At 44.0% G+C, this 27,252-nt stretch overlaps 9 protein-coding genes across 9 annotated transcripts; 2 read left to right on the forward strand and 7 right to left on the reverse strand.

Moving 5' to 3' along the window:
• Positions 1-2,860: 2,860 nt before the first annotated feature.
• On the reverse strand, positions 2,861-8,121 carry BYT42DRAFT_575688 (uncharacterized protein). Its single transcript, XM_051568982.1, has 13 exons — positions 7,427-8,121; positions 7,055-7,365; positions 6,685-6,990; positions 6,491-6,611; positions 6,107-6,428; positions 5,928-6,049; positions 5,461-5,865; positions 5,022-5,382; positions 4,307-4,962; positions 4,185-4,247; positions 3,995-4,110; positions 3,859-3,931; positions 2,861-3,787 (listed from the first exon to the last, which is right to left on the reverse strand). Exons 1-13 carry the CDS (start codon positions 8,085-8,087, stop codon positions 2,976-2,978), a joined length of 4,329 nt encoding a protein of 1,442 aa, XP_051421508.1. The 5' UTR covers positions 8,088-8,121; the 3' UTR covers positions 2,861-2,975.
• A 723-nt stretch (positions 8,122-8,844) lies between these two features.
• BYT42DRAFT_500207 (uncharacterized protein) lies at positions 8,845-9,380 on the reverse strand (the record flags this gene model as incomplete). Its single annotated transcript, XM_051564692.1, has 3 exons — positions 8,845-9,051; positions 9,116-9,262; positions 9,327-9,380. 3 exons carry the CDS (start codon positions 9,378-9,380, stop codon positions 8,845-8,847), a joined length of 408 nt encoding a protein of 135 aa, XP_051421509.1.
• A 1,667-nt stretch (positions 9,381-11,047) lies between these two features.
• BYT42DRAFT_499281 (glycoside hydrolase superfamily) lies at positions 11,048-12,317 on the forward strand (the record flags this gene model as incomplete). Its single annotated transcript, XM_051564627.1, has 2 exons — positions 11,048-11,106; positions 11,195-12,317. The coding sequence occupies 2 exons, from the start codon at positions 11,048-11,050 to the stop codon at positions 12,315-12,317; spliced, it is 1,182 nt and encodes a 393-aa protein (XP_051421510.1).
• Positions 12,306-13,903, reverse strand: BYT42DRAFT_575704 (t-SNARE). Its single transcript, XM_051568983.1, has 7 exons — positions 13,641-13,903; positions 13,532-13,584; positions 13,366-13,469; positions 13,131-13,290; positions 12,935-13,035; positions 12,643-12,867; positions 12,306-12,572 (listed from the first exon to the last, which is right to left on the reverse strand). The coding sequence occupies exons 1-7, from the start codon at positions 13,799-13,801 to the stop codon at positions 12,465-12,467; spliced, it is 912 nt and encodes a 303-aa protein (XP_051421511.1). The 5' UTR covers positions 13,802-13,903; the 3' UTR covers positions 12,306-12,464.
• A 631-nt stretch (positions 13,904-14,534) lies between these two features.
• BYT42DRAFT_575708 (proteasome component PRE2) lies at positions 14,535-15,752 on the forward strand. Its single transcript, XM_051568984.1, has 6 exons — positions 14,535-14,707; positions 14,771-14,918; positions 14,984-15,195; positions 15,256-15,285; positions 15,346-15,550; positions 15,618-15,752. The coding sequence occupies exons 1-6, from the start codon at positions 14,570-14,572 to the stop codon at positions 15,716-15,718; spliced, it is 834 nt and encodes a 277-aa protein (XP_051421512.1). The 5' UTR covers positions 14,535-14,569; the 3' UTR covers positions 15,719-15,752.
• BYT42DRAFT_575710 (proteasome stabiliser-domain-containing protein) lies at positions 15,753-22,362 on the reverse strand. The gene is made up of 19 exons (XM_051568985.1): positions 22,010-22,362; positions 21,674-21,946; positions 21,397-21,610; positions 21,209-21,334; positions 21,084-21,148; positions 20,934-21,024; positions 20,817-20,873; positions 20,559-20,749; positions 19,943-20,504; positions 18,879-19,879; positions 18,767-18,821; positions 17,756-18,688; positions 17,617-17,684; positions 17,185-17,560; positions 16,945-17,118; positions 16,586-16,887; positions 16,262-16,529; positions 15,954-16,202; positions 15,753-15,890 (listed from the first exon to the last, which is right to left on the reverse strand). The coding sequence occupies exons 1-19, from the start codon at positions 22,262-22,264 to the stop codon at positions 15,778-15,780; spliced, it is 5,373 nt and encodes a 1,790-aa protein (XP_051421513.1). The 5' UTR covers positions 22,265-22,362; the 3' UTR covers positions 15,753-15,777.
• Positions 22,363-22,716: 354 nt separating this feature from the next.
• Positions 22,717-24,161, reverse strand: BYT42DRAFT_575712 (uncharacterized protein). The gene is made up of 4 exons (XM_051568986.1): positions 23,799-24,161; positions 23,499-23,745; positions 23,228-23,437; positions 22,717-23,168 (listed from the first exon to the last, which is right to left on the reverse strand). Exons 1-4 carry the CDS (start codon positions 24,002-24,004, stop codon positions 22,791-22,793), a joined length of 1,041 nt encoding a protein of 346 aa, XP_051421514.1. The 5' UTR covers positions 24,005-24,161; the 3' UTR covers positions 22,717-22,790.
• Positions 24,162-24,239: 78 nt separating this feature from the next.
• Positions 24,240-25,326, reverse strand: BYT42DRAFT_397677 (uncharacterized protein). Its single transcript, XM_051563375.1, has 3 exons — positions 24,958-25,326; positions 24,674-24,890; positions 24,240-24,603 (listed from the first exon to the last, which is right to left on the reverse strand). Exons 1-3 carry the CDS (start codon positions 25,092-25,094, stop codon positions 24,364-24,366), a joined length of 594 nt encoding a protein of 197 aa, XP_051421515.1. The 5' UTR covers positions 25,095-25,326; the 3' UTR covers positions 24,240-24,363.
• Positions 25,327-25,662: 336 nt separating this feature from the next.
• Positions 25,663-27,151, reverse strand: BYT42DRAFT_547323 (uncharacterized protein; the record flags this gene model as incomplete). Its single annotated transcript, XM_051565942.1, has 7 exons — positions 25,663-25,798; positions 25,838-26,050; positions 26,105-26,346; positions 26,402-26,489; positions 26,551-26,682; positions 26,740-27,027; positions 27,066-27,151. 7 exons carry the CDS (start codon positions 27,149-27,151, stop codon positions 25,663-25,665), a joined length of 1,185 nt encoding a protein of 394 aa, XP_051421516.1.
• Between the last annotated feature and the right edge of the window lie 101 nt (positions 27,152-27,252).

Consider the following 27,252-nt stretch of genomic DNA (forward strand, 5'->3'; position numbering starts at 1 on the left):
TTTTAACGTGTTTCGATCGGCAATGTCCGTGCCAACCCATGAAAGAGCGGAGTTCATGTCTATTGGTCTCACCTGTAAATCATTACAATCCCAGGTATTCGTACAACTTGAGGACATCTCCGATGTCGCATTATCGCACGTTGCTCATTAGAAACCAACTGATGTCTCGTTAAATTCTTATCGTACAATATGCGGCCCTCGGCTTCTTATGTGCCACGAAACAGATGACATTATCAAAGCAAATACCAATATGTTGCCGCCGTAACTTTCATGATCGGCATTCAACCTCTGGCTGGAGTTTCATTCTGCATCTATTTATAGCTACCTGAAGCCATACTATGAACGTGAAGGATTTCCTGCAACTGAAGAGATTTATTTTTGAATGCTAAACAGTAGCGCATATTGGTTAAATATTAAAAAGTATATTTTGTTCCGGTTTTCTTTCCGTGGGCTGTATTTGAGTTCCAAGTAAAGTGAGAATAGGAATTCATTTGGGAGTTTGCCAGCTTGCTCATAATGATATAGAGTAGCAAGTTCAAAATGCTATCTCGGCTCTACTGCAACGGTGGTAATTTGTCTCTTGCTAATGACTCTAAGGATTGTACTCATGTGGGAATTCATTTGAGGTACAAATGGTCGAGAAGATACACCCATCTGAAAAGGCGACCGGGACATTCCAACGCTGATATAATGAAATAGACTATGATGTAGTTAGTTTGATTCCATCCGAGAGGAAGGAGTTCTATTCGATCATAGTTACCAACTAATCGACGAAAATTTTCCCAGGCGAGTTCTCTAGTATCTGAGCCAGCCTCGTAACGGATTCAAAAACAACCTGGAACAATCACATGAGAGGAGTTGGCCTCTTTCTCTGGAACGGTCTTTGAGAGACGAGGTACATAGTCAATGTATCAGCATCGCCGCTCAATTGTTTGGTCCAGTGAATCAAGATACTGCTGCAGGCAACCATTCCGGTGCGTATTCTTAATCAAACAGCAAAGTACCATAAGGAAGGTATATCATTAGGAACGCCAATTTTTTAAACGTTTCGGCCAAGGCGACCGCTGAGTCCATGGTGATTGATTACATCCGAATATGTCGCCGGTTATTATAGAAGCAAATCAGTGCCGCGATCCATCGCGGAAATTTCTAAATCACTCGAACCTTGGCGGCATTTCTGCCAATGAAGGAAAGGAAAAAAAAAAAAAAAAAGGCTTTGGGACGTAACCCTAATGTTATTGTTCTTGATCTAGTTACATATCTCCCGGTCATCAATTTCATGAACAAGGTAGTCCTACATCTCGAAAACCACATTGGTGACCAGCACACAACCAAAAAGCTTCCAAGAGTCTCATTTTAAGGCTTCGGTGAGCATGATCACGACAATACCGTATATCTTCCAAATCTTGGCTTACGTATAACTGTATAAAATGGAAGTGAAAATGGTATAGGATTTGATAATCTCGCTGCAAAGCATGTCAAGTTACCCCAGCTGCCAAACAGGCTTGGTGATTGGCGTAAGGCAACGCAGGATTGCGCGGTCTATGCTCACGCAGGAAGTTGCGGTCAGTGACACTCCGTTTCTGTGGCCACTCTGGTCTTGGAAATTTGATGTTGTGCCAATCTTTTCCGTCTTGGTGGCGAGAACTGGTCCAAGAGATGAACGTGGGTCTTGAGTTATCGATTATGGAATGGATAATGTGATAAATCCAAGTGGTGTCACCACATGAAATCCCAGTGATGGTTCTCATTCTTCACGAGTAGAAAAGTTTGTAATATCAGAGAGAAACAATGGATATGTTTCTGAGTGCGATCGATGACAAAGAATGAAGAGCATGATGTTGCGACTTCTTTATTTATGTGGACAGTCCCGAGCAACGGAGACAAAAAGGGTAAAGAATTCCCATATCTTTAGACTTTTTGTTGTTTCAGGAGCGACATCACTTTCCAAAAAAATGCGACAAGAAGCTGTGGAAAACCATATTGCAAATGAACTGTGCAATAGTGGCAACCGTGGTCCCGACTTGCTGAAAAAGTTTGATCCAATTTGTACTACTTGATCCTTGAAAAATTGATGGTCCATTTATCCGTCCCGCTTGATCCTGTGGTAGCCATCGACGTCGGTATTTCGAGATGTACAAAGAAATGGGCAAACCATTGCTCGCTCCGTAGACAGCGCAACCCTTGGCGACGAATATACGACGCTAATTATTGTTTGTTCGCGCGCTTAGGCAGGTAAGGCTCGCCATCATCATACAGATTCATGCAAAGTCGGTTGTTTCGCGCCACATTGTCATGGTGATCATGAGTTTAAACGCGAACAGGGAGATCAGTTCCGCATCGGCTACATTGGCCTTCATGGGTTTTTTTGACGAATAGATTACAACGGTTACACCAGCCATTTTTTAGTGACAGCAGGATATCGGGCTTGGGGGTCCATCCGGTACGGGCAACCCACGTATAGGGAGCTGGTGAAATTTCAGAATCGTCATGAAGCATCGAGTCAATAATCGACAGCGTAGATTTTTCCCTCGGAACAGCTTCGGAGAACTCGAACAAGCACACTCGACATCGCCATGGATGGATAGGTCCACGATAGCGATATCGAAAACATCGCAGGATAACAAAGGGCCAAAATGGCTTATTCTGACGTATTTTTGCGGAATTGCACGCCGGACAAACGAGTGGGGGATCGGATGTTGAGGGTCGAGAAGCTGTCGATTTACGCTGCTTATTTTTTACTAGCATGGCAATAGAGCAATGTCAGGGCACAGAACCTTGCAGTGAAAAGTGGGGGTCGTAGATAAGCAGTGAAAGAAAGGAACAAATTGTATCTTGGTGGAGCTGCTGGAAATTACATTCATATCCAATCAGTGTGCAACCCAATCATTTACGGCTATTCCTTATATGTTCATTCGAGTGATCCGTCTTTTTTTAATTTTCGGTTTATACATGATTTTAAGCTATAGTACATTTTACAGATGTGGCGAAAAGGTGATTCTGACGTGCAACTCACCGCTGCCGACAGGATACAGCGGAAGCCATCGGTCAACCACACCGGATGAGGGCTCCGATTGGATGAGGTCCCAGATATTCCAACGACACTGACCCAGATCTACAGCACTGTGGAGTCGGTTATAGTCCTTGAGTTTGAAATCAAAAACAGTGGGCTGGCTAGATACTGTGTATTCAAAGGATTCGTTCCATACCGGAAGCAATGTCTTTTTGATCACCTTGGTCTTGTATACCTGCTGCTTGCCGACGCGAACTCGGACATACGGATCGCTTGTACCGCTTTTATCAACACCACGGATGCCTTTAGCTTCTAATAGCCAGATATTGACGGTTCCATCACGACCTATACTGGAGCTTACGTGAGCCGCGTCATCAAGCGACGCGGCGACCGACGGAGCTATGGAGGAAGCGTCCATGCTACTTCGAGGAGCCGTAAATTCGCCTCCGTCAAATGATACTCTCTCGGCTCCCGCGGAGGCGTTGTCTGAATCGTATCGATTGCTCACGTTGGACCGGGAAGCAAACGTTGACCGAGTGGGCGATAAAGACAAATTGGAATCAATAGCAGAAGAGGTGATTACATCATTTGTATAGACTCGTTTCGTAGCCAGTACGGAAGTCTGTGTCTTTTTGCTGGCCAACAGTTGAGGTTGCCATTTGAACCGCACTCTTACACTGCCAGAGACACCGGCCACGCCATCCAAAGGAATGTTCACCTCACGTGTACCGAAACTCTCCACAGCATCGCCGCGAATAGTGACACCGCCGGAACCTAAAAATACACATGGTTTTTTTTCAGCTTCTAGAACATCCATCAACCGAGGGAATATCGCATCATTTTACCAATTGGATCATGGTTCTTGAATTGGTTCCAATCGAAAACTTCAATTCGAAGACTTGCAGTTACACGAGAAGCCTAATGTGGGCGAGGTAAACGAAATGGATATACACAGACACACATGGATTATGGTGAACTTACAATAGGTACAGTGAATTGCTCATGTTTCCAAACCGGGCTCAATGTTTTCTTCACCACATTGCTCTTATGAACGCGTTCTCCATTTACAGTGAATATCACATAAGGATCGCTGGTGCCTGTCAGACAAAATAGTTGGCGTCGATATTCTCGATCAATTCTGCCAAGTAATTTTTCCAGATGAAATATGTACCTGATTTATCCGCCGCCATCAAATCCTTGGCGCTCAATAAGGTGACGGTCAAATTGCCTTGATCTAAAAGGAACAGTGAGAAAGCGCTTGGAGGGTTTGATCAAAACTTTTCGTAAACTTACTGTCGATGCTTTCATCTGGATTGAGAGTAAAGTCGCTCATAGGAACATAATCAAAACTCAAACGGATCTTGCCGGGTCCTTCTGTGCCGAGTAGATTGAACCATTCTCCAGCATCTTGTACCTCTTTGCGAACGTCCTCATCAAGCGCTTGCAGCCATCGATGACGAGCTTGGATACGATGAATGATGTTATTCGTGGCATCGATCCAATAACCAAGTTTGACATCGTCCTTTTCTGTACTTGATGCCGGCTTGATCTCAATAGCCACACGCGAGAAATCGATTTCCTTGACAAACGCATCAGCGGATTCGTCAAATACCAGTTGTTGTCCTCGAAGTTTGGCCGTTCGGAATTGTGGTAAGAGCGAGTCAACGAGCACTTGTGCATATGCGTATGCGTGTCGTGGCAGATCCACTTCATGAATATGGACCTTCAAGACCCCTGAGCTGTAGGAAAGCAGATCAACCAGGTCATCGGGTGTGTAGTTGACATAGGATCCGTGAAGATCTTTCAGAGGATTGGGATACGCATCCATGTTGGATAACTCGGTTGTTTCCGATGGTTGTTGAGGCAGGGCCAAAGTTGGAATAAATTCAGCCGTATATCGTAATTCGCCCTTGGCAGAACGGCGATCGCTTGATCGCAATTGCGCCCATCTAAAAACCAAATAAGACACCTATACTGGGAGAGGGTATGTGTGTGTCTATGCACTTACTCATCAATCTTTAGGCCCGTCGATTCATACCAACGGTCTGGATCCACGCTTTGCTCGCCAACACATTGACGGACCAAATCCACTAGCCGAACTTCAGTAGAACCCAAGGACTTGTCGCGTGTTCGAGCATTCCAATCCATCACTTCCAGCACAAGGTTCTCCTTTGTAGAGTGCACAGGAACATAGTGCACTTCACCCCATTCCGGTGAAAGATTGTTGTCAATGACTTTGGTACGGGCGCGAATCTGGAAGCCGGACAGTACCCGTACATAAGGATCCGATTTTCCAGAAGCCACGTTTTCCACATTACGCAGATCTCGAGCCTCCCAGAAGACAAACCGAACCACACCAATCGGTGGAGCTAAATAAAGTGGCAAAAAATAAAAAAGTCAATCGACCTTTCCAGACTTTTTTGGTGGGTTAAGAATAATTGACTTACTGTCAAAACCATGACTGCCTACATAGTCGGCTAAGCCTGTCATCACTACCGGTTTCCATTGGGCGCTCAGACGAAGTTGGCCGATTTCATGGTTATCCAGATTCAGTGGGAACCAATTTTCATTTTCTTCTTGTTGCTTCATCATATCCAACAAATAACTTGTCCATACGCCCAGCACGACCTCTTCTTTACCGGAACATTCTTGAAGTTCGATACGGATATAGACTTCTGTTTTATCCAAGACCACCATTTCACCAGGCGTTTCGTAATGGGGTGCTGATGTACGCTTGACCGTTGCAGTTTTGAACTTTTCTGTGCCGTTGACAATGACATGCACGCGCGTTGTCAATCTGGCTGTACCTAACCCACGGCACTCATGCACAATCAATCGAAGGATACCAGAGTCTATTTGCAAATGAAGAAAATTAACGGATTATTCCAATCCACTCTTTCCAATCAGGACTTACTGGATTCAACAGCTGGTTCGATTGTGCCATCCATTCTCTTCATGGGCTTGGATACTGGTAAATAGCGAAGATCGACCCTGACATCACTTACAGCCTTGCCATCACGTAACAAAACAAGATCGCTGTCCAATACTGATGAATTTTCCATAAAACTTATGAATACGATGCATGTCACTTACAGTCCTTCTTGCAGCTGGCTATCTTCATCATCCAATTCTCGCAAGTCAAAATGTGCTGTAGCTAAACGGCGGTCTTTGGCGTCGGCATTATGAGTACGGAGTTCAAGAGACAGCTGCGAGTTGAGGTTGTTGAGGAGCAAAAAGCGTGTTTCATTCCACTGCGGAACAAAGGTATTCTCGCGAACATTGGTCCTTCCCAGTTCTTGGGCATGGTCCAGAAAGAAACGAAGGTATGGGTTTGGCGAACCGTCGATAAGATCATGTACATGGTTTATCTGCGAAGCAGCATAAACAGTGATCGCCAGAATGCCGTTGGCTTGTGCTAAGAAATCGCAAAATCAGATTGGCTGTCATCGCCAACAGAGCAGAATCGATTAAGCTTACTGATATCAAACTCTCCCGCCATGAACTTCTCAATATCAAATGTGAACACATTTGGAGCGTACATCAATGGACCGAGAATAGCATGTACTTGATCACGAATAAACCCATGCAATCCTGGAATCTGTGAAGAGTAGTTTGAACATTGGACGATTGTTAAGATTGGATATTTTGTGAAAACAGCATATCATACATACCACATTAACATCAAAGCCGAAAGAGTCGCGGCTTAAAGGTCGGAGCACATAATCGAACATGGGTTTTTCAAGGAAGCAGACATCCAGGATTTGAGCGTATGGGAAACGGCTCACAAATTTGATTTTGACACGCATATGGCCGCTGAAGGTCATATTTTCCACCAAGACAGGAATGGCCGCTTTGGTCATGACACCTCGACCCATACGCACGCTGAGCAAGACGCGAGGATTGACGCGCAGGTCTCGTTCCTCAGCGTCGGCATCCGTCAGATCATTCGGGGTAAAAGAAACCCGCCAATCCATACACTGATATATACCAGCTATTAATAAAGCGTCTCTATCATAGGAAACCATTTGTATCCATGCTTACCACTGTGTCAGGTTCTGTATTCAGATAAGTTTTCACACTTTTCACACGAAAGGGTTTAGTTCCCAATGTAAAGGTTGTAAGTCGAATTGAATCAATGTAACTTGGAAGATAATCCGATAGATAGGTATCAAGATTCTCCACAACCAGGGCACTCAATACGGGTTCAAAGATGAGCCAAAACTTTTCCAAAAAGCTGTTCATCCACTCCACAGGTTCCTCATCCGCCTCCAACTTGATCTTGGCCAATTCACGTTGAATATCATCACGTGCATTTTCTCGGAATCGGCGTACGCTCGTGCGATAGTACGTAGCTGCATAACAACCGTTAAAACTGCATGCACGTCTGCGTGGAGTGATCGACAGACCGCTTACCGAGGACGAGACAACCCACAATAACTGTTCCCAGCCCGCCTCCCATTTTTGCGACCGACCAGGCCATGACGGCAGTGATAAAAAGCGCAGCTGCGTTGTGCCACCATTCACCATAGAACAAGTTGGGCATCAATTCATCAAGAGCATCCATCTTGCTTTGCGTCGCTCTTAGGGGCATTGGGCCGCCTGGATTGGCTCTGGTGGAAAACGAGGTCCACCCGAGTTGGTACCAGTCGGGTATAAGGGATGAAGGAGGAGGTATAAACGATCCTGCCATGATCTCTTGATCACGGTCTTCTGCTGCCGTTGCAAGAGTCGGCGTTCTCGGTGTCGACGGTGCATAATTAGCTGACAATCGTTTGAATGACTTTTCGGCGTTGATAGGCTGCACCATGGGTTTCTGTTCGGCGGCAGTAACGGCTCGCTTGACGTCAGCGGCATCGTGCGTTGCTAATTCTGTCTGAATACCTGATTGCTTTTGCTGCAGATTGTGTAGGTCCGGTAGCAAATCAGCAGGAATGGCACTTTCCGCTTCTGCACGTTTAGCTTCGGGCGAAGCGTTGGGATCAAATGTATGAACTGAAGCATCAGCAACTCGGCTCAAATGTTCCTGTGCCATAGCTTCTAAAGCGTCACCCGTAAGTTCAGGTGGTTTGTCCATATTTACAGGAAATAAGTAACGTGTTCAGGTTAATCGGCAGATGGCTGGAAATAGAAATAATAGGCCTCCAATGCTCCTTTTATCCAAATGACGTCAATTTCACACCTGGGTTCATGCTGTGAAGGAACCAAATTCCCTGCGCCTATCCTTCGTTGCACACTCACTGTCATACAAGCGTCGCTGTGCACAGTCGTCTTTAAGTAGCTATACGATCTTTTTCTTTTTACAAGGGTGGATTCTCGTCCATAGCATCCAGTCTTAATTCAAAAAGTGCCTTTGTAATACGTTGCTATGGGGCGATCTTGAGCACAAAAGCTTACATCCGACTGATGAGATCCAATTGAGGACAGGATTTAAATATAGTCACTATGAAGCCTAAGGTATGTACGAAAAGAGAGCATCCGTGCGTGCGAGAGACTTATCCATTGGCGGAGAAACACTCTTTGTGACATTCGGCTCCCGAAAGCCATGCCGAAGGGGAAACAACAAAACAATCATCAAAAAGAGCGAGACAATGAACTTCAAGGAATAAAGCGTGGTCTACTATCATGTCTCTTGATTGCGTTCATGGACGTATTTCATGTAGATACTGTTCAATAATGCAATCCGCCGCTGATCTTTGAGATTGAGCGAACGCCTCGACTTCAGGTCCTCCTGTTCAAAATCAAGGAATAACCCCCCGGGACAAGTGTTTAGTATGTAATTCAGAGATGTTTATGAGACTTTTTGCTTGTATAATACAGAGTGTAGGAATAATCTATTGCTTGTTACTGAAGGCATTCGCAATGCGGTCAACGACGGAAGCCTCTTCTTTAGCGCCATCTTTTTTTGGAGTCGATCCAGACAAGGGCTTTGGAGCAGCAGCATCATACGTCTCTGGTAACTCAAGACCCACACGCTTAGCTGTCATTTCCATTTGTTTCTTTTGTTCCATAACAATTGCCGAGTATCGTGCGCGAAGTTCCTATGATACGAAACCTAGAGTGAGTAACTACGGACGTAGAAAAAAAAAGCAGAAAAGATCGTACCTTGTGCTGTCGGAAACTTCTTAAAAACGTGAGAATATCATCAGCATTTCTATTGAGGGTGTCAATCTGCACTGGATCGGTGATGTCTTTGTTTGCTTTGTAAACAGCCTTCAATTCATTGGCATAGAGACTGTTGTTCTTGGTATACTAATATCAAAGGCAATTTGAGTCCAATTACTTCCTTTATATTCGGAGTCTCGCAGAGTCATACCTGAAGATTGACTTCTCTTAGCAGCTGACGATATACGGAAAGACAATGTGACATGATCGATGTGGTGGAAGCAAGCAATTCAGACGACGAGGCCTATTTTTTGGCAGCAAATCCCCTGGGTGAGTTTTATTGGCCGTCACATTTCTGGGTTTTGAAAACTATGGGGTGAAACCAAGGAACATGGACAAAACATGATTCAGACAGACAAGGCTTGAATCAAGTGTTATAGACCATATGTAATATGGAAAATTTTCTTGTTTTTTGTGACAGTAAGCATAATCGACTAAAACAGATGAATGCTGAAGGTTGAGGTGACCTTTTTTATACGAAATCCCGGTTCTAAGAAGCCTTGAGAGAAAAGCGCAAGTTTTGCAAAACTTGCGATGAAAAGGACAGAATAGCCGAAGTATGCGAGGGCTTCCTAACTTTATTACCAGGTGCATAGCTAGTGTATTTTGCATAGATAATTGTGTTGTGCTGTAGAAAGAGAACAGATTAGCCACGATGCATCAATCAGATTAGTTCTTGATGCGAAGGCATAGCTTACCAATGCAATCAGGGTTATTTTAAATTTTTTGAACGCCATTGATAGTGCTCATATGTATGCCCCAATATGACAGATCGAGACCATGCATAATCAAAAAGCATAGCTTGTATACCATTAAGACACTTGCCGTGCAGCATTTTTCAATGGCAATAGACTGTGTATATCACATACAACGTCGTGCTTCAGCATCCACTGTAATTTTGATAGAAATATTACTCACGGGAACGACGTTCTGGACATCTACTGTGCGAGTTCGCGTCTTGCTGCATAAACATGTGCCAAGATTTTCCGAATGCAAGGTTGCGATAAAGCGCAAACGTTACAATATCGATGATTACCTATTGACAGACGAATTTGCGATCGTGAGGTAATATACAAAATAATGCGTATCAAGATAACTATGGCGACCAAAACATCGCCTATGGTTGGCTTTGAAAAGGATAAAAGGTTTGCTGATTACGTTGAAAAACAAGCATACTCACTAATTTGAAGAGATATAGATGGGCTTCGCATCCCAGCACTTGTTCCAATTTTTTTGCGAACGCTCCACGGGTTCAGCGCCAATCACATTTTTGAAGAGAATTGATCTAGCCCGCAAAATCGCCGTACCTAGTGTATCTGCCATGAATTCTCTGCATTTTTTTTTAAGTTGTGGATCCATATCGTCCTTGGAGAAAAAATGCAACCGTGCTTTCCTTTGTCCGCAACCAATCATTCGTGGCCCAACGTAAACGAAGTTTGCAGTGAGGATTCCGAAACCCCGCCTTTAGTCTAGTCGCTGACACTTTCTTGGATTTCTACTGCCAAAAGTGTGAGAAACATGCGAATGACGTATTACTTCAGGGGCTCACCGTTGCTTGTCCAATTTTATTCCTTCACCGGAACATCCCAATGATGGCAAGTATAGAGAATAAGCAGAGGTTAGTTTTTTGGAGGCACTATTTCTTTCAGCGAAGCTCACTGTGGCTAGCGTGCCAAAGTGGGCCCAGAAACCTGTTCTCGGATTCTCCACATGGTCAACTCAAATTCTCGATAATGTACCGGGTTACGGAGGAAAGCACATTAATCCATGGTAATTACTGGTTCCTCCAGTCAACCATCATGAGTGCTTGAACTTTTGACTGAATTTATTCCCAGGTTCAGTGAACAAGTTATCTGTGACCTTTCAGACACCATGAAAAGCAAGATGCCCCAATATGAATACATCAATATGGATTCCGGATGGTACGTGCAGTACAACGAAAATTCCAAAAAAAAAGAGCAAATCAAATATTTTAGAAAAGGATCAACTGTTGATGTGGTATTGATGGCGTGACAGGAGTGACACAGTGGACGAATTTGGTCGTTGGTCATACCGAAGAGACCTTTTCCCCAACGGTTTACGTTATCTATCAGACCACTTGGCGAAAAACGGACATAAACTGGGGATATACATTCTGCCTGGGATTCGCAAAGAAGCTGTGGAGAACAATGCCAAGATCAAAGGCACAACACATTATTTAAAGGAACTGACGACTCGAAAACTGGAAGGCAATGGATTTAAAGGCACCACGTATATGCCGGATGAACACAACGAATTGGTTCAGATGTATTATGATTCCATGGCTGAATTATTTGCGGAATGGGGCATCTCCTTTGTTAAAGTGGACGGATGTGGACCCGGAGGTGGCGACCAATTCTACCCTTACCAATCCCCCGATAATCGAGAATGTCTCCGCATGATGGGACAAGCTTTCAGAAAACGCAATATATGGATGCAGCTCTCATGGTACATGGATCCCAGTTATATTTCTGACTGGGTCAAAATCTCCAATGGCGCCCGTGTCTTCATTGATATCGAGTCCTATTCAACAAAAACAATGACTTCATCTCACCGGGTGTTTCAACGGGTGACTTACGCCTCACGATGGGCCGAACTTGATGACGTTGGAGTGCACAACGGATTTTACATCGATCTCGACGTGGTACTGGTTGGTATGGTTGTCAATGGGAAATGTATAGATGGACTGGACAACGATGACGTCCGGTTATCCTACATCAGTTTCTGGGCGCTGGTCAGCTCCGTATTCTGTATTGGCGCCGACCCACGCATGATTCCTGACAAGTATTTACATTGGTTCAATCATCCGGAGATGCTCATGATCCATCAAAGCGGTATTATGGCCAAACCTATTGGGTCCGGAAATGCATGGTTGAACCGAAAACAAATCTGGTGGAAACGACTCGCCGACGGTCGAATCGCTTGTGGATTATTCAATACGCATGTATATCCCTTCTTCCTCGGAATCAGTCGCGAAATCAAGTTCAAATTGTCGGATATGGGTATTGAGACAGCTGAAATCAAAGATGTATGGGCAGGAGAACAAATGGGGACCTACACCGGAACCTACAGTGTAACACTACGAGCAGGACAGTGCCAGCTTCTTTTAATTACGCCAAAATAAACGTCGCTGACAGTAGATACATGTACATTTTGATGGGGGATAGTTCGTTAGGATGCAAAAAAATTAGAAAACTCTTAAAGGATGTTCGATATGTGCAAGAGAAAGGGAGTGGGAAGGGGGCAAAAGGCAGAAAAGGATGTGTAAAAATTAATGCTTCTTGGGCTTGACAATGAGAATAACGATCAGTAGCATAATAAGGAGGATAAGCAGTAACATGATTTTTCGATTTCGGGTCTTTCTTTGGTATCTTGAACCCTATTGCCAATGTTGAATAAGTCTCATCACCATATTTTCGACTCCTCCACAACTACCTGTTCACACTTACTTTGTCAAGTTCCACAACGGCATGCTTTACTTGTATATTTGTTTGTTCAATGTTGAAATCAATTCGATCCAGTAGCGTTCCTTGATCAATAACGAGTGTCTGAAGGTCTCTGAATATCTCGGCTAATTGATGTATTGACTTGGCAATTTGATTGACTTCTCGTTCTCGTTGATCAATCACCGCCTCGTTGGATTCCAATACAGCAAGTTGCGACTCGGTAAAACCCTATTATTCAGCAGCTGGTCAGCCATCTTTCCTCTTTATTTCTATCATGGGCCATGAATGTACTTACCACTTGAGCGTCTTCATCCAACAGTAAATCCGCTGCTTCGTTACTCAAGTCCGATTCCAACCCTAGAATGTTGGCCTTTTTGTTTTCTTGACCTTGTATTTCTAATACGGATCGGGGAGTTTTTTTTTTTTTTTTTTTTTTTTTTCCCTTAGTAATTGTGATCCCACATGGTTGATCACTTCACTGGTAACCTTACTTTTCAGATAGGAGGATTGCTGTTTTCTAAATGATGAAGATAGCTCCTGTACTTTGGTCGCAAGGCTGATTTGTATATTTTTAGCCAAAGCCACATCTTGTTCCCCTTGCTGATTCTCAGGTTCTATGCGCTGGATATCTCGTTTTATGCGATAAAATTCCTTTAAACGCGACAAGAAAAAAAAAGTTCAATAGTAGTAGCATCAAGACAACTTTTTGCTAGTTTTTTTCCTTACCGAAGTGATTTCCGAGGTCATCCGTTCGATAGCTTCTTCATCTGATGATCGGTCATCGAATCCAGGTAACAAATGCTTTCTATGCATGCCTTCTAATTGCGAGACTACAATAAACCGTTAATATCAGTCTGTGTTCCTATCGCACATCCAACTTCTGTTCTCTTACTTTTTCCCTTGATGGCATCCAAAGCATCATCGACTTCATCCACAATATCAACCCTAAGAATAACCACTGAATAAATTGTTGCAGAGAAACCATCAATAACCATAGATACCATTTGGGAGGCAATGCCGACATCTCAATCACATTGTCTGAGCTTTCGATAAGACCTTCCGTCTCGGAGTTGCCGCTCGTAAAGTGAGGTGCCGAGATTTGTGTCCTCGCATAAGAGTTTCTATATTGTAGAAATAATAAAGTCCGGCTTCGCGTCGCCATGAAAGGAGAATAGCATCGTCTGTAAAAAGCATATGGAAATTTTGGATTTCCAGTATGGGCACAGTCCAAAGGCGGACTTTTTTGAGGAAACGGCAACCCTTTATGACGTAACAGCCGATTATGTGAATTAGGCTTCTGAGGCTTGCAATCGATGAAGAATGATCGATATAAGATAATAACCTATCATATACTGCAGAGGATAAAGATAATATCTGCACGTATATATTACTCTGTGTTATATCTGGATAGCATCGTAGTTGCTCCAGATACCTATCACTAACGCGCGGACGGCGTTGCTACGCAAATGAAAAATTCATATAACATACTCAGCAGGTATCATCTCTAGTTATTGCCTTCTGTTTATGTTGATAGTCGTTACCATTTGGATGCCTAGCTAGTTTTACTGGCTTTAGTCTCCTCCTTCAAGTATAAGCTAGAGAGCAGAGTACAATTTCGAAGGTAGCAATACAAAAAAGAGATATTTGAATTTCCACCTTCAATTCATATTATCGTATACACCATTACATATTACCCACCCCTTGCCAAAGAAAAAAAAGTACTTTCAAGATAGTTCAAAGAATACGAAATAGAGAATCCAAAGTGATATTCATGCGTGGAGAGGCCGGTTGGTCAGTCAGCTTCAGAGTCACGTGATTGAGAATAGATGACGTAGGAGACGCGTGTCCCGATTTCGGGCACAGAAACTTATCAAAAAAGAAGGACTCATAGCCGACTGCAGCAATCCAAACGCTTTTCGTACCTTTCCACATGCATCGCTTTGTCCAAAAATATTCGACGTCTCCTTTGCATTTACCGCAAGAACGCGACTTTGGTACCGTTTGCGGAAAATGGGATGCGGCACAAGATCTTGCCTATCCTACCTTTGATATTCCCGCCGTCCATAATGTAGGTTCCCTCATGTTGCTTGCATCTCGGTGGATGGACCTAATTGACCTTGTTCATTTCTAGCCTGTCGATTTCTTACGAAGTGTTACGGACGAGAATTCGCCCGATTACAGAATCAAGATTCAGCACGGTACAACCACATTGGCTTTCAAATTCCAGGGCGGTGTGGTCGTAGCGGTTGACTCCAGAGCTACCATGGGCAACTATATCGGTAAAAGACTAGGGAAATTTGCTTCATATAATCTTTGTATTCTAAACTTGCAATTTTTTGTGCAGCATCACAAACGGTGAAGAAGGTCATTGAAATCAACCGATTCTTACTTGGCACTTTGGCCGGTGGTGCCGCAGATTGTCAGTACTGGGAGCGAGAGTTGGGCAGACGTGCACGTTTATACGAACTGAGAAACAAAGAACGTATTTCCGTGGCTGCTGCGTCAAAGATGTTGGCCAATATGGTATATGCATACAAGGGCATGGGTTTGTCGATGGTAAGTAACAGACATACATGTAATAGCAATAACGTTCTGTTGTAACACCAGGTCGTTTAGGGAACAATGGTCACAGGATGGGATAAATCAGTAAGTGTTTATGGTGGGAAATATGAATCCGGTAGATGCAAGCATTAAACGACATGGTAGGGTCCCAACCTTTTCTATGTGGACTCGGACGGTCAGCGATTGAAGGGCGAGAGATTCTCTGTAGGCTCTGGTTCGACATTTGCTTACGGTGTGCTGGACAGCGGTTATGACTTTGACTTGAGTGTGGCCGACGCATTAGAACTTGGCAAACGATCTATCTATCATGCAACACATCGTGATGCCATGTCCGGTGGTTCCGTCAATTGTAAGTTAAATAGTTGGTGTGGATCGGCGGCTCAACATGCTAATGAGGATTTATTTCTGGTGTTTAGTATATCACGTCACTGAAGGCGGTTGGGAATTTCACGGCAATCACGATGTCGGTGCACTGCACTGGGAATATCAAGATGAAATTGCAAAGAGTGCGCAATAACTGTTTACATAAAATAACATGGAATGATCAAATACATACAGTTCGTTTATTTCGAAATTTTACACAATAGCCTGTTTAAGTTTCTGTAATCGCTCTTTGAGAGCTGCCACCGTCTCCCGCTCATGGCTGGAGGAAAGACTGGCTTGCAAAAAGGTCTTTTCATCGTCTTGGACTACAGGACAGCAGAACATCAGCTACATGAATACACAGTGATGGTCCTTAATATTACGCTTACCCATGCCGCCGGCTACAGCCGCTTCAAGGACTTCAATGGCCGCTGCACGAATAGCAGTATACTTCATCTGTGCCAAGCAGTGGATGGAGCTCTGTAATATACGCTGCCGGATCGGCTTCTCTTGTAAGGATGAGGTGGCGCTGTGTTCGATGAATATTTTCAGGCTATTCAAAATCGCCAATTGCACATTCCAAACATTGGTCGGGAGACAGCCCGTCAACATCTGGCTCAATGGATCACTGTGTTGGGCTGCGGGAACCGAATGAGTCATTGTTCTGCTTAATAAACGCATCACGTTGTAACTGTACCTTGTCCTTCAAACACCTTTGGTCGGAAGCCTGCTACGATAGCATTAAATGCATTGGCTTTCACCATCAACAACAATGGTTTGGCATTATCGTTGTCCTCGTCTTCCATGGCTTCATTTTCATCCATTTCACACAGCTCCACCAAGAAATCTTCAATTTGATCATAGATATCAATTTTTTCGCCAAATGCGTTCAGGAAATTATAAAGTGATACCAGGGCATGCCGCTGATACGTGCGATTCTTGCGCTTCGCTTCGCGTATCATGATCTGCAATGTAACTAGTTTAGGGGAAATGTAACATACATGAAATAGACATTACGTACCTTAGCAACGTCAGCAAGCGACGGCTTCTTGTGTGAGTCAAAATAATCGGAGGCTGATATACACAATTGAACAAACGCGTCCAGGACATGTTCTTTACCTGCCCATGAGCGAGTGGCAAGCGTAGTGATCATGATAGGCATCAGTTTTTCGACATGCTTAGCAACGCTCTTGCCTCCTGATTTGCACATGTCGGCAACGGTTAAAGCAGCGGTTTGCTTTACTTTCCAAGATGCGGATGAGAGCAAAGGCTGGACAAATTGGAGAATTTCATCTGCATACATGGTAACCATACTGCGGGTACCTATTTTCATTGGATGAGATATCTATCATGCTACTGAACTGCCTCTTTTTTTTTTACCCGCTGTCATGTTCTCCCATGCATCTTTCCAGAGTTTGTTGAAATTCTCCTCAGGATCATGCTCGCCATAGAATAATAAAGGAACAATTTCTGAAGCCACGGCTTTGGTTCGATCCGTAGCGAAACGTGTAATTTCCACACAAGTAACAGCACTTGCCACGTGGGAATCTTCGTCTATAGGAAGCAAACATGCCGGTGATAAGCTATCAGCGCGATCCCAAAATAAAAAATGTTCCTTACCTTCTTCTTCAATATACAGCTTTTTAAGATGCTTAATAAGGGAAATGAGACGATCATAGGTCGCAAGTTGGCAAATATATCCCACCGCGGTAGCATAGGATTTACGCACCACTGGATTCTTGGAACGGATAGCACCGCTCAATGCTTTCAAAATCGAATCGGCATAAAGTTCGACGACGGCTCGACGGTTCATCACCAAGGTGACGATAAAGCGAGCACAGCCAGCTTTGGTTGGAAGGCCCGTTCCTTTTTTGATGATCTGGATAAGACGAGGAGCTAATACTTGCATGACATCTTGATCGATTTGGTTCACACAATGTTCAATTCCTTCCATCATGGGGGAATTCTTGGCCCCGTTTAAGCGCGCATTATCCAACTATGCGATATCCATCAGTTCCATCGCCGTATTTTCAAGGACGTCAACCGTATTACCTGTTCTTGGGAAATATTGTATTTGTCCACATGGAAGCTGAGATAATTCATGGCCTGCGGCTCCAGCGCTGTATTAAAAAAGAATCATGACGGATTAGTATCGAAACCAAGGATAACCACAGCGACAAGGTCTACTTACAGGAAAGCGATTGGAGCAAACTGTCAATAAGATCCGGAATGTATGGCTTCAAAAGTTTGGCGCCAGATTTGCAGACACGAAGAATAGCATCCAGACTAAACTTCTGTACGTCCTCAGCATCGGACACGATGCCTTTTTGCAGTAAAAAGGGCATCACGATAGCCATCACCTTGGCTCCGTCACCACTGGAGACAATGTTGGGATCACAATAATGAACCGTCAACTTAGTTAACTGACGGCATGTTTGTGTCGCCGCCTGCCGAACGGAACCTTTGATATCGTCGAGCGTTCGGAAACACATGCACCAAAGCTGCTCCAAATAGGGCTCAATTTGAGACAATTGGCGGCCCTGCACGAGATCCGTTACAGCAATGCAGGAAGCTTCACGAATACGCCACTGTCTGTTACCCAAACCGGCGAGAATATCCTCCATGATCTGGTCAAAATACGTGTCCACCGTCTTCTGCGAATCTTTCACCAGTGATTGCCAGATCGCCTTCATGCTTTGGTTTACTCGTGGGTTCGGATCAAATTGATATCTGTAAAGCTTCGGAATCAGGCGGGATAGATGGGCTTCCATTTCTTTCTCGGCTAAAGCCATCAGATTCTGGAAACCAAAAGCAGCCCCTCGTCGAGATGTCCACAAAGCGTTATGGTTGGCAAGATTCATGAACTTGTAGATAAGATCCGGTTGATTAAGCTCAGAAGCCAAAGAGCACAGTTCCTTGTAAGTAGTGATTGAGTTTCCATCGGGAGTGGTACCAAGAGCCCCCTCTTCAAACAGCACAGTATTCTCGGTCACTGATTGTGGTTGGGTGCTTCGACCTTCAGTGAATGTGCCCACCAGCGAGAACAGCATGTCTTCCTTGATTTTAGCATCACCGTATTCATAGACCAAACCAAGACCCTTGGATGCAACTTCTTGTGTGAATTCTACAGATAAGAAAAAAGAAAAAAAAAACAGTTGTGTTGAGCTTTTTGAAATTTTCAGCGTAGGTGCGTCTGTCATACCGTCGCGGTCTGCTAATAAACGCGAGAAGGAAGCGTGGATTGTGCCCAAATTTGTCTATTGAAGTCGTTTAACAACCCAATTGTAACGGATCAAAATGCATTGTCCGCTTACCTTGATCAGTGGTTGCTCCTTTCCAAACTTCAGCAGAGAGAGCAGCCATATACAGGAAGCTTGACGGTACCATGAACGATCGCTAACGACATAATTCTTGACAATCTTCTCCAGAGTTTTCTGCATCTCCTCCGTTGGTGTGGCTGTGTCCTTCCCAACGATTTCGTTAAGCGCGGCCGCCTCTTTAATATCCTTGTATTTTCTCATCGCTTGGGATTTCCATCCAAATGCTAGGACAGACCACGCTTCTCCGCCTGCGAAATAAAGATCGACTTGTTTCGAATCCGCAACAGCAAATATAGAATCAGTAACGGTGGATTGCAAACTGCTGTTCTCTCTGTACGGGATACTGAGATGACTCAAGGCAAGAACAGCCTTGTCTTGAACTTTGCTGTCCTTGCAGGACTTGGCCAGTTTGGCCAGTTTTTCAACCACCATTTGAACCGTTAGTCCTTCTGCACCGTCCACGTCCATGCTGTTTGCTTCGCGTTTTTCGCCAATCGATTCGTTCTGTATAGGGAAGGGTAATGGCTTGACGCGGCCAATCTCGCTCAGCGCGTGACAGGCGGCAGCGGCCAGGGAGTAAAAGGTTGTGCCAGGATTGCCCTCGAGTTGTAACGTCAGCTGCTCAATACATCGCCGCTCGACATCGATAGAAACACTACGAGCTCGGTAGATACATCGTCCTAGTAGGTACCCGATAGCCAAAATGGATCCATGCTGCTGTTCGAAATTGGTGCTGGCGTTCTGCTTGGATTGAGCATGTTGCAAAATGTCGCAGAATTCCGAGAGGAGACTTTCGACCTCATCTTGGGGAATACTTTCGTCGCTGGCAATGATACCGAAAATGTGGGACATCAATTGGCGAGCTTCTTCCTTGTTTGAAAGCGCATAGTTTTTGAATATGTTCAACCGTGGCTTGAATGTGGTCGACAAGGAGGTTGGACCCAGCGAAATGATTTCCAACAGACATTTAGATGCCGTGGCTACCAAAACAGGGTCTATTTCAATAGCGTTAATTGTCGACTCGGAGTCAGTGATACACTGCCGGGGGGTTCACATACCTTTCAAATGCGGGTCCAATGCGTTTTCTATCAGGCGCAACCATACTTCGATTCCTTTTCTTTGACTTTCCTCTCCGGCAGTCCACCATGTGGAAATCATATCTCCAAAATTGGCCATAACAACGGGATCTTCAGCCATGCTATTCTCGACCTTGTCTTGCATGTATTGATCAATCGTGATATTTTCTGGATTGGCTTCCAGGACAAGAATCATTCGCAAAAAGCTCAGAATCTCCGTATAGACTTCAATGGGATAACCCTTGATGACCGGTGTCTTGGATTCTAAAATGTATTGCTCGTTGGGTCGGTGTTCGGAAATGTAATTGACGAGATCGATGAAGGAAGGCATAGCACTCGTAGGAACGATACTTTCCATTGTCGATAGCAGTCCCGTATGGCTACGTTTGAAAGGAATCAGACCGCGACTGGCTTCTTCCTTTACTTCCAATTTGTTGACAGTGGAGGAGTGACCCAGTAAGCACACATAACGAGCAAACACGGAAGCGAATGGATAGATGGCATTTGAATACTTGAGTGCCAAATAACGACTACTTGGATTATTCTATGTACAGTCGTGAGGAGGGGTTCCCAGTGACAAGACGATATGACAGCCTACCTTTTGCACTGCTGTTAGAATAATATCCTTCAACTCGTCATCATGAGCCCCAACTTCGGGTTGATCCACAAAGATTTCAATCATGGAGGATAGAGCATCCTGAATATAAGACCGAGTATTCGGGTGCTCTCGTTCCAAGTTTTCAAAGAAAAGCGACAAGATACTCATATCTTCTAATGCAAGTTTGGGCACTACACAAATGGGGGGGGTTGTTCCTTGAGCCTATTTTCTGGTATGCTACAATGGTGGATGTGTTACCTTTCTTGAGAATCAATCCACACGCAATATACGCATAGCCAACGTTACTTTCTTCATCTATTTTATCACTCAATTAGAGTTCTCAGCAATGTATTGAGAAGATAATGCTATACTTACTAGAAACGTTGGAGGATGCATTTTCATTGATATACTTTATCAAACCAGAGACGACAATAGGTGCTACCGGAGCAATACTGGATTCCTTGCTCTAAAAAATTTCAGATGAATGACCTCTTATAAGTTCCGTGCACTCAGAAATCGGCATACCATGCGCGCCACCCATTGCAAAAATGACAAGGAAGCTCGACGCAATTTGGAGGTAGAGCGCTCGCCTATTACGATGATGAATGAGGAGTGACACTAGCCAATTATCATTTCATTTATAAATTTACCGTAGATTCCATCAAACACCACTTGGATCATATGCGATACCATGTTGCAAGCGGCGACGGACTTGTTAAGATACTGCAAAATTCGTAGTTTAACCGCGTTTGAGGCCGGAGCTCGAGCATCTTTTGCTTTTGGTGTTGAGATATTAGAAAACGAAGAATGAATTTTAGCAACAGTGCTCAGAATTTACCGGCAGATGTCTTGGATGTGGAGCCTAAATAAAGAGCATAAAGGGGTTGAATAACCGCTGCTTCCTCCAAATTCGCATTATTAGCCCATCGTCGCAGTCCGTCTTCGCTTGTAGAGACCACCTGGTGATTAGGATCACAGACGCCAATAATAAATAGTCGTAATCGCTCATCATCTGTGAAAACGGACGTCATCAAAAATTGGAGAATCGCCAACTATAGTAAAGACAAATAGTTGGTCAATAATGTACCAGGCATGGCAACGAAGTTTTGTCTCACTTTGGCATCTGTTAACCGTGAAGAAGTCCATGTAATTTTCCCTTTGTTGGTGATCTCCTCTACTGCTGATGGGCTGAGCCCCGGGTATTGGGGCGAAGCGTCATTAGATTCTTGAGCTTGCTGCATCATGCGCTGGGACGGAGGTTGATACAGTAATACATTGAGGAAAAAATTCAATATCACAGCCACATCTTGAGGATGGTCATCAAAGTGGAAAATCTGTTGACGGCTTGATGCTTTATCTGCGTTATCTTTACTCCATTTGCCCAGAATCTATCAATGATTGATTAAAGACAAGTCGTATTTGGGAACAACAATGCTAGTGGGATGCCTTACAGGTAGGACGATATGCAACAAGGTTATTGTCTGAGGATTGGATCGACGGCTGATGCCACATAAAAAGCTCGGGGTGTGAATCGATGTTTCCTCAGGGGTTAAACGTCCAACCGCCATCTCGAGGTATATCAGCGTAAAGTTCTTTACAAAAGCAGATACTTTGTCATCGTTATACTGAGCAAGCAAGGCTTCAAACGGCAACTTGACGGAAGTAGTCATTTTGATTCGCTTATTGACGTGGGATAGAATGTCCATCACCTACAGTTTTTTGCAATCGATCAATAGATTCAGTCAAATCTAGTGGGCCTAAGTAGTATTTCTTTGAGTACGCACTTTTTGTCTCGTTGCTTCATGTGGGCTTGATAGCTTCAGCAGGACAGGCGTCAAGAACAAACCCAGTGTTCGTTCCAGCTGAGCTTCGGTGTTGCACATTGCCAACTTCAGCTCGACATTCTCTAGGGGTTGCTTAGCAAGACCGGCTGACACTAGGTTATTGACACACAATTACCGAGAAGCTGCAATTCGTTGGCTGCCATTGATCAAGTTTTCTGCTGTGAATAAAGACTAGTGATGAAAAAGACGTTGACCTGTAATTTTTGTTCGTACGTATCGAGAATACTTATGCAAGAAACAGTCCAAATATTTCGGACGCGTAATGATGCTTATCCTGCTGAATCAGCCAATAAGGATTTCCTTGCCATTTTCGGGTCTCTCTTGATTTATTCACAAAAATGGAAATGGTGAAATACAAATCATTATTGGATTGTGGTATATATTACGCTCATGCGTCTTCATTATCCTGCTTGAAATCTGTGAATATGGATGACGGTCGCCGTTGCCCATGATGGCTTTGATCTTCCAAGCTTTCGATATCATGTAGAGAAGGATCGCTGTACCAGCTCAAGCCTCGATTACTTTGCTGCTTCAACCTGCAATCATGCTGAATGTCACCTTGAGTATTACGCAGCATTTCATTACAGTCCCGCATTTCTCTCGTAGCCGCACTTTCTCGGTGCCGTTCCAATACCACCAAGTTACGCCAATGAAATCTCTGTAATCGACGAATTCCTTTCGTAACATCGGCATCGTAACCTATGAGAATTACAAAGAAAAGATTGATAACCGCCCATATAAGCTTCACCGCGTCATCAGGGTCTCTCTAGATTAACGAGTGAGTATCTTTGATGAAATAGCGCTCATTGTGTATGCTGTTAATACCAAGAGCAGAAAGACTGCAGAGAAAAGGCTGACAATGGTGAGAAGGAACGTTCGGATGCTATTGTTGTATATGACGGCGAAATAGAGACTAATGCTTGATGGCACGTCTGCTGCCATTAAGAGACGGATATGTCGAACCAAAATAAAGATGATCATGAACGTCACGTACATGTCGATCAACATATCGACAATGGTGTACAATGGACTCCACTACTTTCGGGATTCGTAAAAAAGACTCAATTGTCGCTTCATAATGGAGTGGTTCGCTTACATAATAATTGCCTGTGTAAACACATACACCCTGTGTATTATGGCCGACTTGCACTAGTACGATGTCGACAACGGAAAGTATCGCGCGCAGTATGAGGATCGCAATATGAAGGTGAAAGAAACGGTGTTTCAAGTGGATGGGAACAATAGCGTCCACCCGACGGAACAGTACGTACGAACCCGCCAAGACGGATATATGGTAAAACATGTCCGCCAGTTTCCCAGCAACCCTGCAGCCCCGACCTAAACTTTTTGAATTTATGAGATATCATGGTATCACGGTTATTGTTGAAGCTCGTACTCATGCAACGTTGCGAAAACGAGGTTTTTGGCGCACAACGTCAAGCCCATGATGACTTTGGCGATACGGATATCGAGCGTCTTGTCCAATTTATCAATGGCGCTTCGAAAGGCCACCTCGAGGGACATAGCGATCACAGCACCGGTCATCACCAAGGCCGCGATATCAACTTTGTCTATGTGCCATGGTACCGCACTGATATCCATTAGTTCGCTGAGATTTCGAGAAACTTCCGGAAGAAGAGGGTGCAAATTTTGTCAAAATTCGAGGGTAAACCCTTTGTAAGGGTTTGTATTTTGGGTTTTTGACTCTGCTTGGCTGTTTCAAATGACATGAATTCAACGGCAGATGCATATTTTTTACTTTCATCATTGAGAAGGAAAACCCCCCTTTTTTCCAAATGTCCGAATAAAATTAGCAAGACTTCCTTAAATATGTAATGGCAAGTAATGGAAATGCTGAAACTGCATCTAAACTTTATTACAAATAAGGTATGATTATGGAATTTCTATGGCTGTATTTTGTTTCTATTGAAAGGATGGGGGAGGAAAATCTACCATCTTTTTTAAACTTTTGCTTTCCGATTGTACACAGTCTCGCATCGCTCGACAAACGCTTTCAGCATCATTTTCGATACCTGATCGAAAAACACGGTTGAAGCTTGGGCATGCAATGGGGAAGCAAATTCAAAGGAAATATGGAAATCGACAAGGCAAGACGGTCGTTCACTACGTACACTTTTGTGCGGGTGAAACTTCCATGTCGTGACCATTTCTTTGAATAGAGACGCATCAGCTGCTACTGCCTGTTTAAATGGAGTTATCAACTCTATGATTCTCTATAAAAGCTTAAAAAGCAGCATTATACTGACGTACCCTCACAAGCTTGGGCTCTTCACAAGTGACTTTGGACATGTACTTCTCTTCAAACAGTTTGAAACCAACGCCCAATTCCGCCTTCATCACGGTCACAGCATTTTCGCCTTGTTGAATTTTGTCCGAACTGTAGACGTGAGAATGAACGCAAAATGGAACAAACCGATGATAGTCCGTGACATTGGCAACGACATTGTAAACCTCTTGTTGTGAGAAGCTGTAAAATGTCCGGGAATCAAAAACACGAATCCTTGATTATCAATATGAGCATGTGCTTCACTTACTTCAAGACTCGGCGCTCCGAATATTGTTTTTTCGAGGCATTACTTAGCACGTTAGGTATACTAAAGAACCAACGACAGCCCGGTTTCCATGGCGTCGTCTTGGCATGACGCCACATGGCCTGCGGTGTCAGCAACATGGGGAAAACACAACGGAGAACCCATCCCCACTGTGACAGTTATTTTCAACTTCTGCAGATTGGCGGCGACCGGAGCCAAAGTTTCAGCAGTGTCAACCTCATTGCAACCATCAACCTGAGATTCCAAGATATTACGGTGACAAATACAGTATTTCGGTAGGTTATCACTTTTTATCCTATAAAAAAAATAATATGACATGATATGTTACAATGGCCAAAACTGTGGAAAAGAGTAATGAGAACGGCTCTACATAAAGTGATTTGGTTTTACTGTACAAGTAAATGCTATGTTCAAGGATATCGCGGTTTATTACACAGGACAAGGAATTGGTATGGGACTGGTATCACTGTTACCGTTGGCGAATGCAAGCTGATCGTATACAGATGATAAAAAAGAGCGGATATAGCTTTTTTTTCAAGCTGGAGGGGAATTTGCTGAGGCTTTTTTGCAGCAGAGATGCAAGAGATATCAACGTTTTCTACATGAAGATGAGATCTCTCAAATGAATGTTATATACAGATCGTTTTGGATTCATTCATCGTCGGACAAAACTACCAAAACAAGTCATTAGATGAATGAATGATTGATCCTCAGTTTTCTTTGCTCCAAATACTGTACCAATAATATCATGTCCATTGTCTCGTAGCGATCGTCTTGGTCGCCGCCTTGAACCAAGTGAAGGTCGTCTGACACACACTGGTTACTACGCGCAAAAATTCACATGAACAAGTAAGGGAAATACCTTGGATAATTGGTATCATTCACATCACGATCGTACATTTCGTATCGTGAGAAAGGGGGCTCTGTCACTGCATCATTAAACGGAGATTCGGGAATGGCGGTGGTTTCAGCAGAGGAGGATCGATTCTGTACAGGTGTTTCGAAGTGTGAGGAGCGGGGGGAAGCGATATCGTAGGGTGAGTTACTTTGTTCTATTCGCGGTCGCGGCGGAATCCTGTACGAGCGGTTAAATCGGGCTTGATGAATACGTTACGCCCCGACCACTTACTCATCTGTTCTTTGCCGAATAACAACGACTTCATCATCAGTACTTTCGTCTGCGTCGTTGGGAATGTTGTCATCTAAGCTCGATGTTGCAATGGGTATGGTGTTGGATCGGCTGGAAGGGTGGGCAGGATCCAGCGGCTTGTGCTTCTTCCTGTGATGTGAACCGGTTGGATCGTTCTTTCCACTTTGGCTGCCGTGCCCTCGCTTGCCATTCATTGTGGCATCCGCAACGATCGATTGTTGCTATTACAGAATATTAGATATTATCCAGTAGCACGAAAGAAAATAAGCTGCTTACATTATGCCGAGATGCTTTCAACTGCTCCTTCAATGTTCGAATGCGTGCTCGTGCATGGTCCAGATACCGACGTTCACTGGCGCGCTCACTAACATGTAATATATGAATACCAGCTAAAATACAGAAACTCCCAGTAAAATCATATTTACGTCTCCATAGCTTTCATGCGTTCTTTTAACCCGGCTAGCACCGTAGCCAGTTCACTTGGCTGTTGTGCAGCCCACCGATTCATAGTGGCGACCGCTACAGGCGTACTTAGTGCTGCATCGTATTCTCGGATTCTATACTCCAGGTGAGGATGCTTGTGCCAAGATCGTTTGAATCTGAAGGTCACTTACTCTTTCAGCGTTTTAAAGTAACGTAGTTTACGGGTCAAGGTGGCAATTTCGCGTGCGTTGACGTCGCATCGGTTGGATAGTATGGCGATGTTATTCTTATAATTTTGAATGCTCTCCTGATAACTTGGATTCTCTTCGATGCGTACTGGTTGTTGAATTGTCTGTACAGTCGTTGTGCGAGGAGCAAAGGAAACAAAGAGTGGTCCATAGACACGAGATAAAGTTGTATGAGCATTACACATGGGACAACGGTTGCTCTGTCGACTGCTGGATATCCATTGAAGAATACTGTATCGATCCATTAGCCATCAGACACATCCACTAACTATAGCGATAAAATGAACTGCATACCATTCGTAATGGTAAACATGCCGACAAGGGAGTGCTGCAAGATCAACGAGCAATTCTTCATGACAGATAGAGCAATTGCTTCCGCGTGAACGATCACTTATTTGTGACATGATGCTGACGTGATGGAATCCAAGACGGAAAAAGAAACCAGGAAATATCAGC

This window comes from Radiomyces spectabilis, assembly GCF_025331425.1.
Source record: "Radiomyces spectabilis strain NRRL 2753 chromosome Unknown BYT42scaffold_9, whole genome shotgun sequence".
NCBI lineage: Eukaryota > Fungi > Mucoromycota > Mucoromycetes > Mucorales > Radiomycetaceae > Radiomyces > Radiomyces spectabilis.

Excerpts from the sequence above, each read along its gene's own strand:
- BYT42DRAFT_575688 (XM_051568982.1), bottom strand. The coding sequence starts at position 8,087 with ATGGACAAACCACCTGAACTTACGGGTGACGCTTTAGAAGCTATGGCA. Across the intron at positions 6,991-7,054 it reads ATACAGAACCTGACACAGTG|TGTATGGATTGGCGGGTTTC; the intron begins GTAAGCATGGAT and ends GGTATATATCAG. Across the intron at positions 4,248-4,306 it reads TCCAGATGAAAGCATCGACA|ATCAAGGCAATTTGACCGTC; the intron begins GTAAGTTTACGA and ends TGTTCCTTTTAG.
- BYT42DRAFT_575704 (XM_051568983.1), bottom strand. The coding sequence starts at position 13,801 with ATGGCGACGCGAAGCCGGACTTTATTATTTCTACAATATAGAAACTCT. Across the intron at positions 13,470-13,531 it reads GGATGCCATCAAGGGAAAAA|TCTCGCAATTAGAAGGCATG; the intron begins GTAAGAGAACAG and ends GGTTTATTGTAG. Across the intron at positions 13,036-13,130 it reads GCAATCCTCCTATCTGAAAA|AAATACAAGGTCAAGAAAAC; the intron begins GTAAGGTTACCA and ends GATCCGTATTAG.
- BYT42DRAFT_575708 (XM_051568984.1), top strand. The coding sequence starts at position 14,570 with ATGCATCGCTTTGTCCAAAAATATTCGACGTCTCCTTTGCATTTACCG. Across the intron at positions 15,286-15,345 it reads TCACAGGATGGGATAAATCA|GGTCCCAACCTTTTCTATGT; the intron begins GTAAGTGTTTAT and ends ACGACATGGTAG. Across the intron at positions 15,551-15,617 it reads GTCCGGTGGTTCCGTCAATT|TATATCACGTCACTGAAGGC; the intron begins GTAAGTTAAATA and ends TCTGGTGTTTAG.
- BYT42DRAFT_575710 (XM_051568985.1), bottom strand. The coding sequence starts at position 22,264 with ATGGACATTCTATCCCACGTCAATAAGCGAATCAAAATGACTACTTCC. Across the intron at positions 21,335-21,396 it reads CACATCCAAGACATCTGCCG|CAAAAGATGCTCGAGCTCCG; the intron begins GTAAATTCTGAG and ends CAACACCAAAAG. Across the intron at positions 20,750-20,816 it reads TGGATTGATTCTCAAGAAAG|TGCCCAAACTTGCATTAGAA; the intron begins GTAACACATCCA and ends CCATTTGTGTAG.
- BYT42DRAFT_575712 (XM_051568986.1), bottom strand. The coding sequence starts at position 24,004 with ATGGATATCAGTGCGGTACCATGGCACATAGACAAAGTTGATATCGCG. Across the intron at positions 23,746-23,798 it reads GTTTTCGCAACGTTGCATGA|TTTAGGTCGGGGCTGCAGGG; the intron begins GTACGAGCTTCA and ends AAATTCAAAAAG. Across the intron at positions 23,438-23,498 it reads TTTACACAGGCAATTATTAT|TGGAGTCCATTGTACACCAT; the intron begins GTAAGCGAACCA and ends TCCCGAAAGTAG.
- BYT42DRAFT_397677 (XM_051563375.1), bottom strand. The coding sequence starts at position 25,094 with ATGTTGCTGACACCGCAGGCCATGTGGCGTCATGCCAAGACGACGCCA. Across the intron at positions 24,891-24,957 it reads TCGGAGCGCCGAGTCTTGAA|CTTCTCACAACAAGAGGTTT; the intron begins GTAAGTGAAGCA and ends GACATTTTACAG. Across the intron at positions 24,604-24,673 it reads AAGAGCCCAAGCTTGTGAGG|GCAGTAGCAGCTGATGCGTC; the intron begins GTACGTCAGTAT and ends CCATTTAAACAG.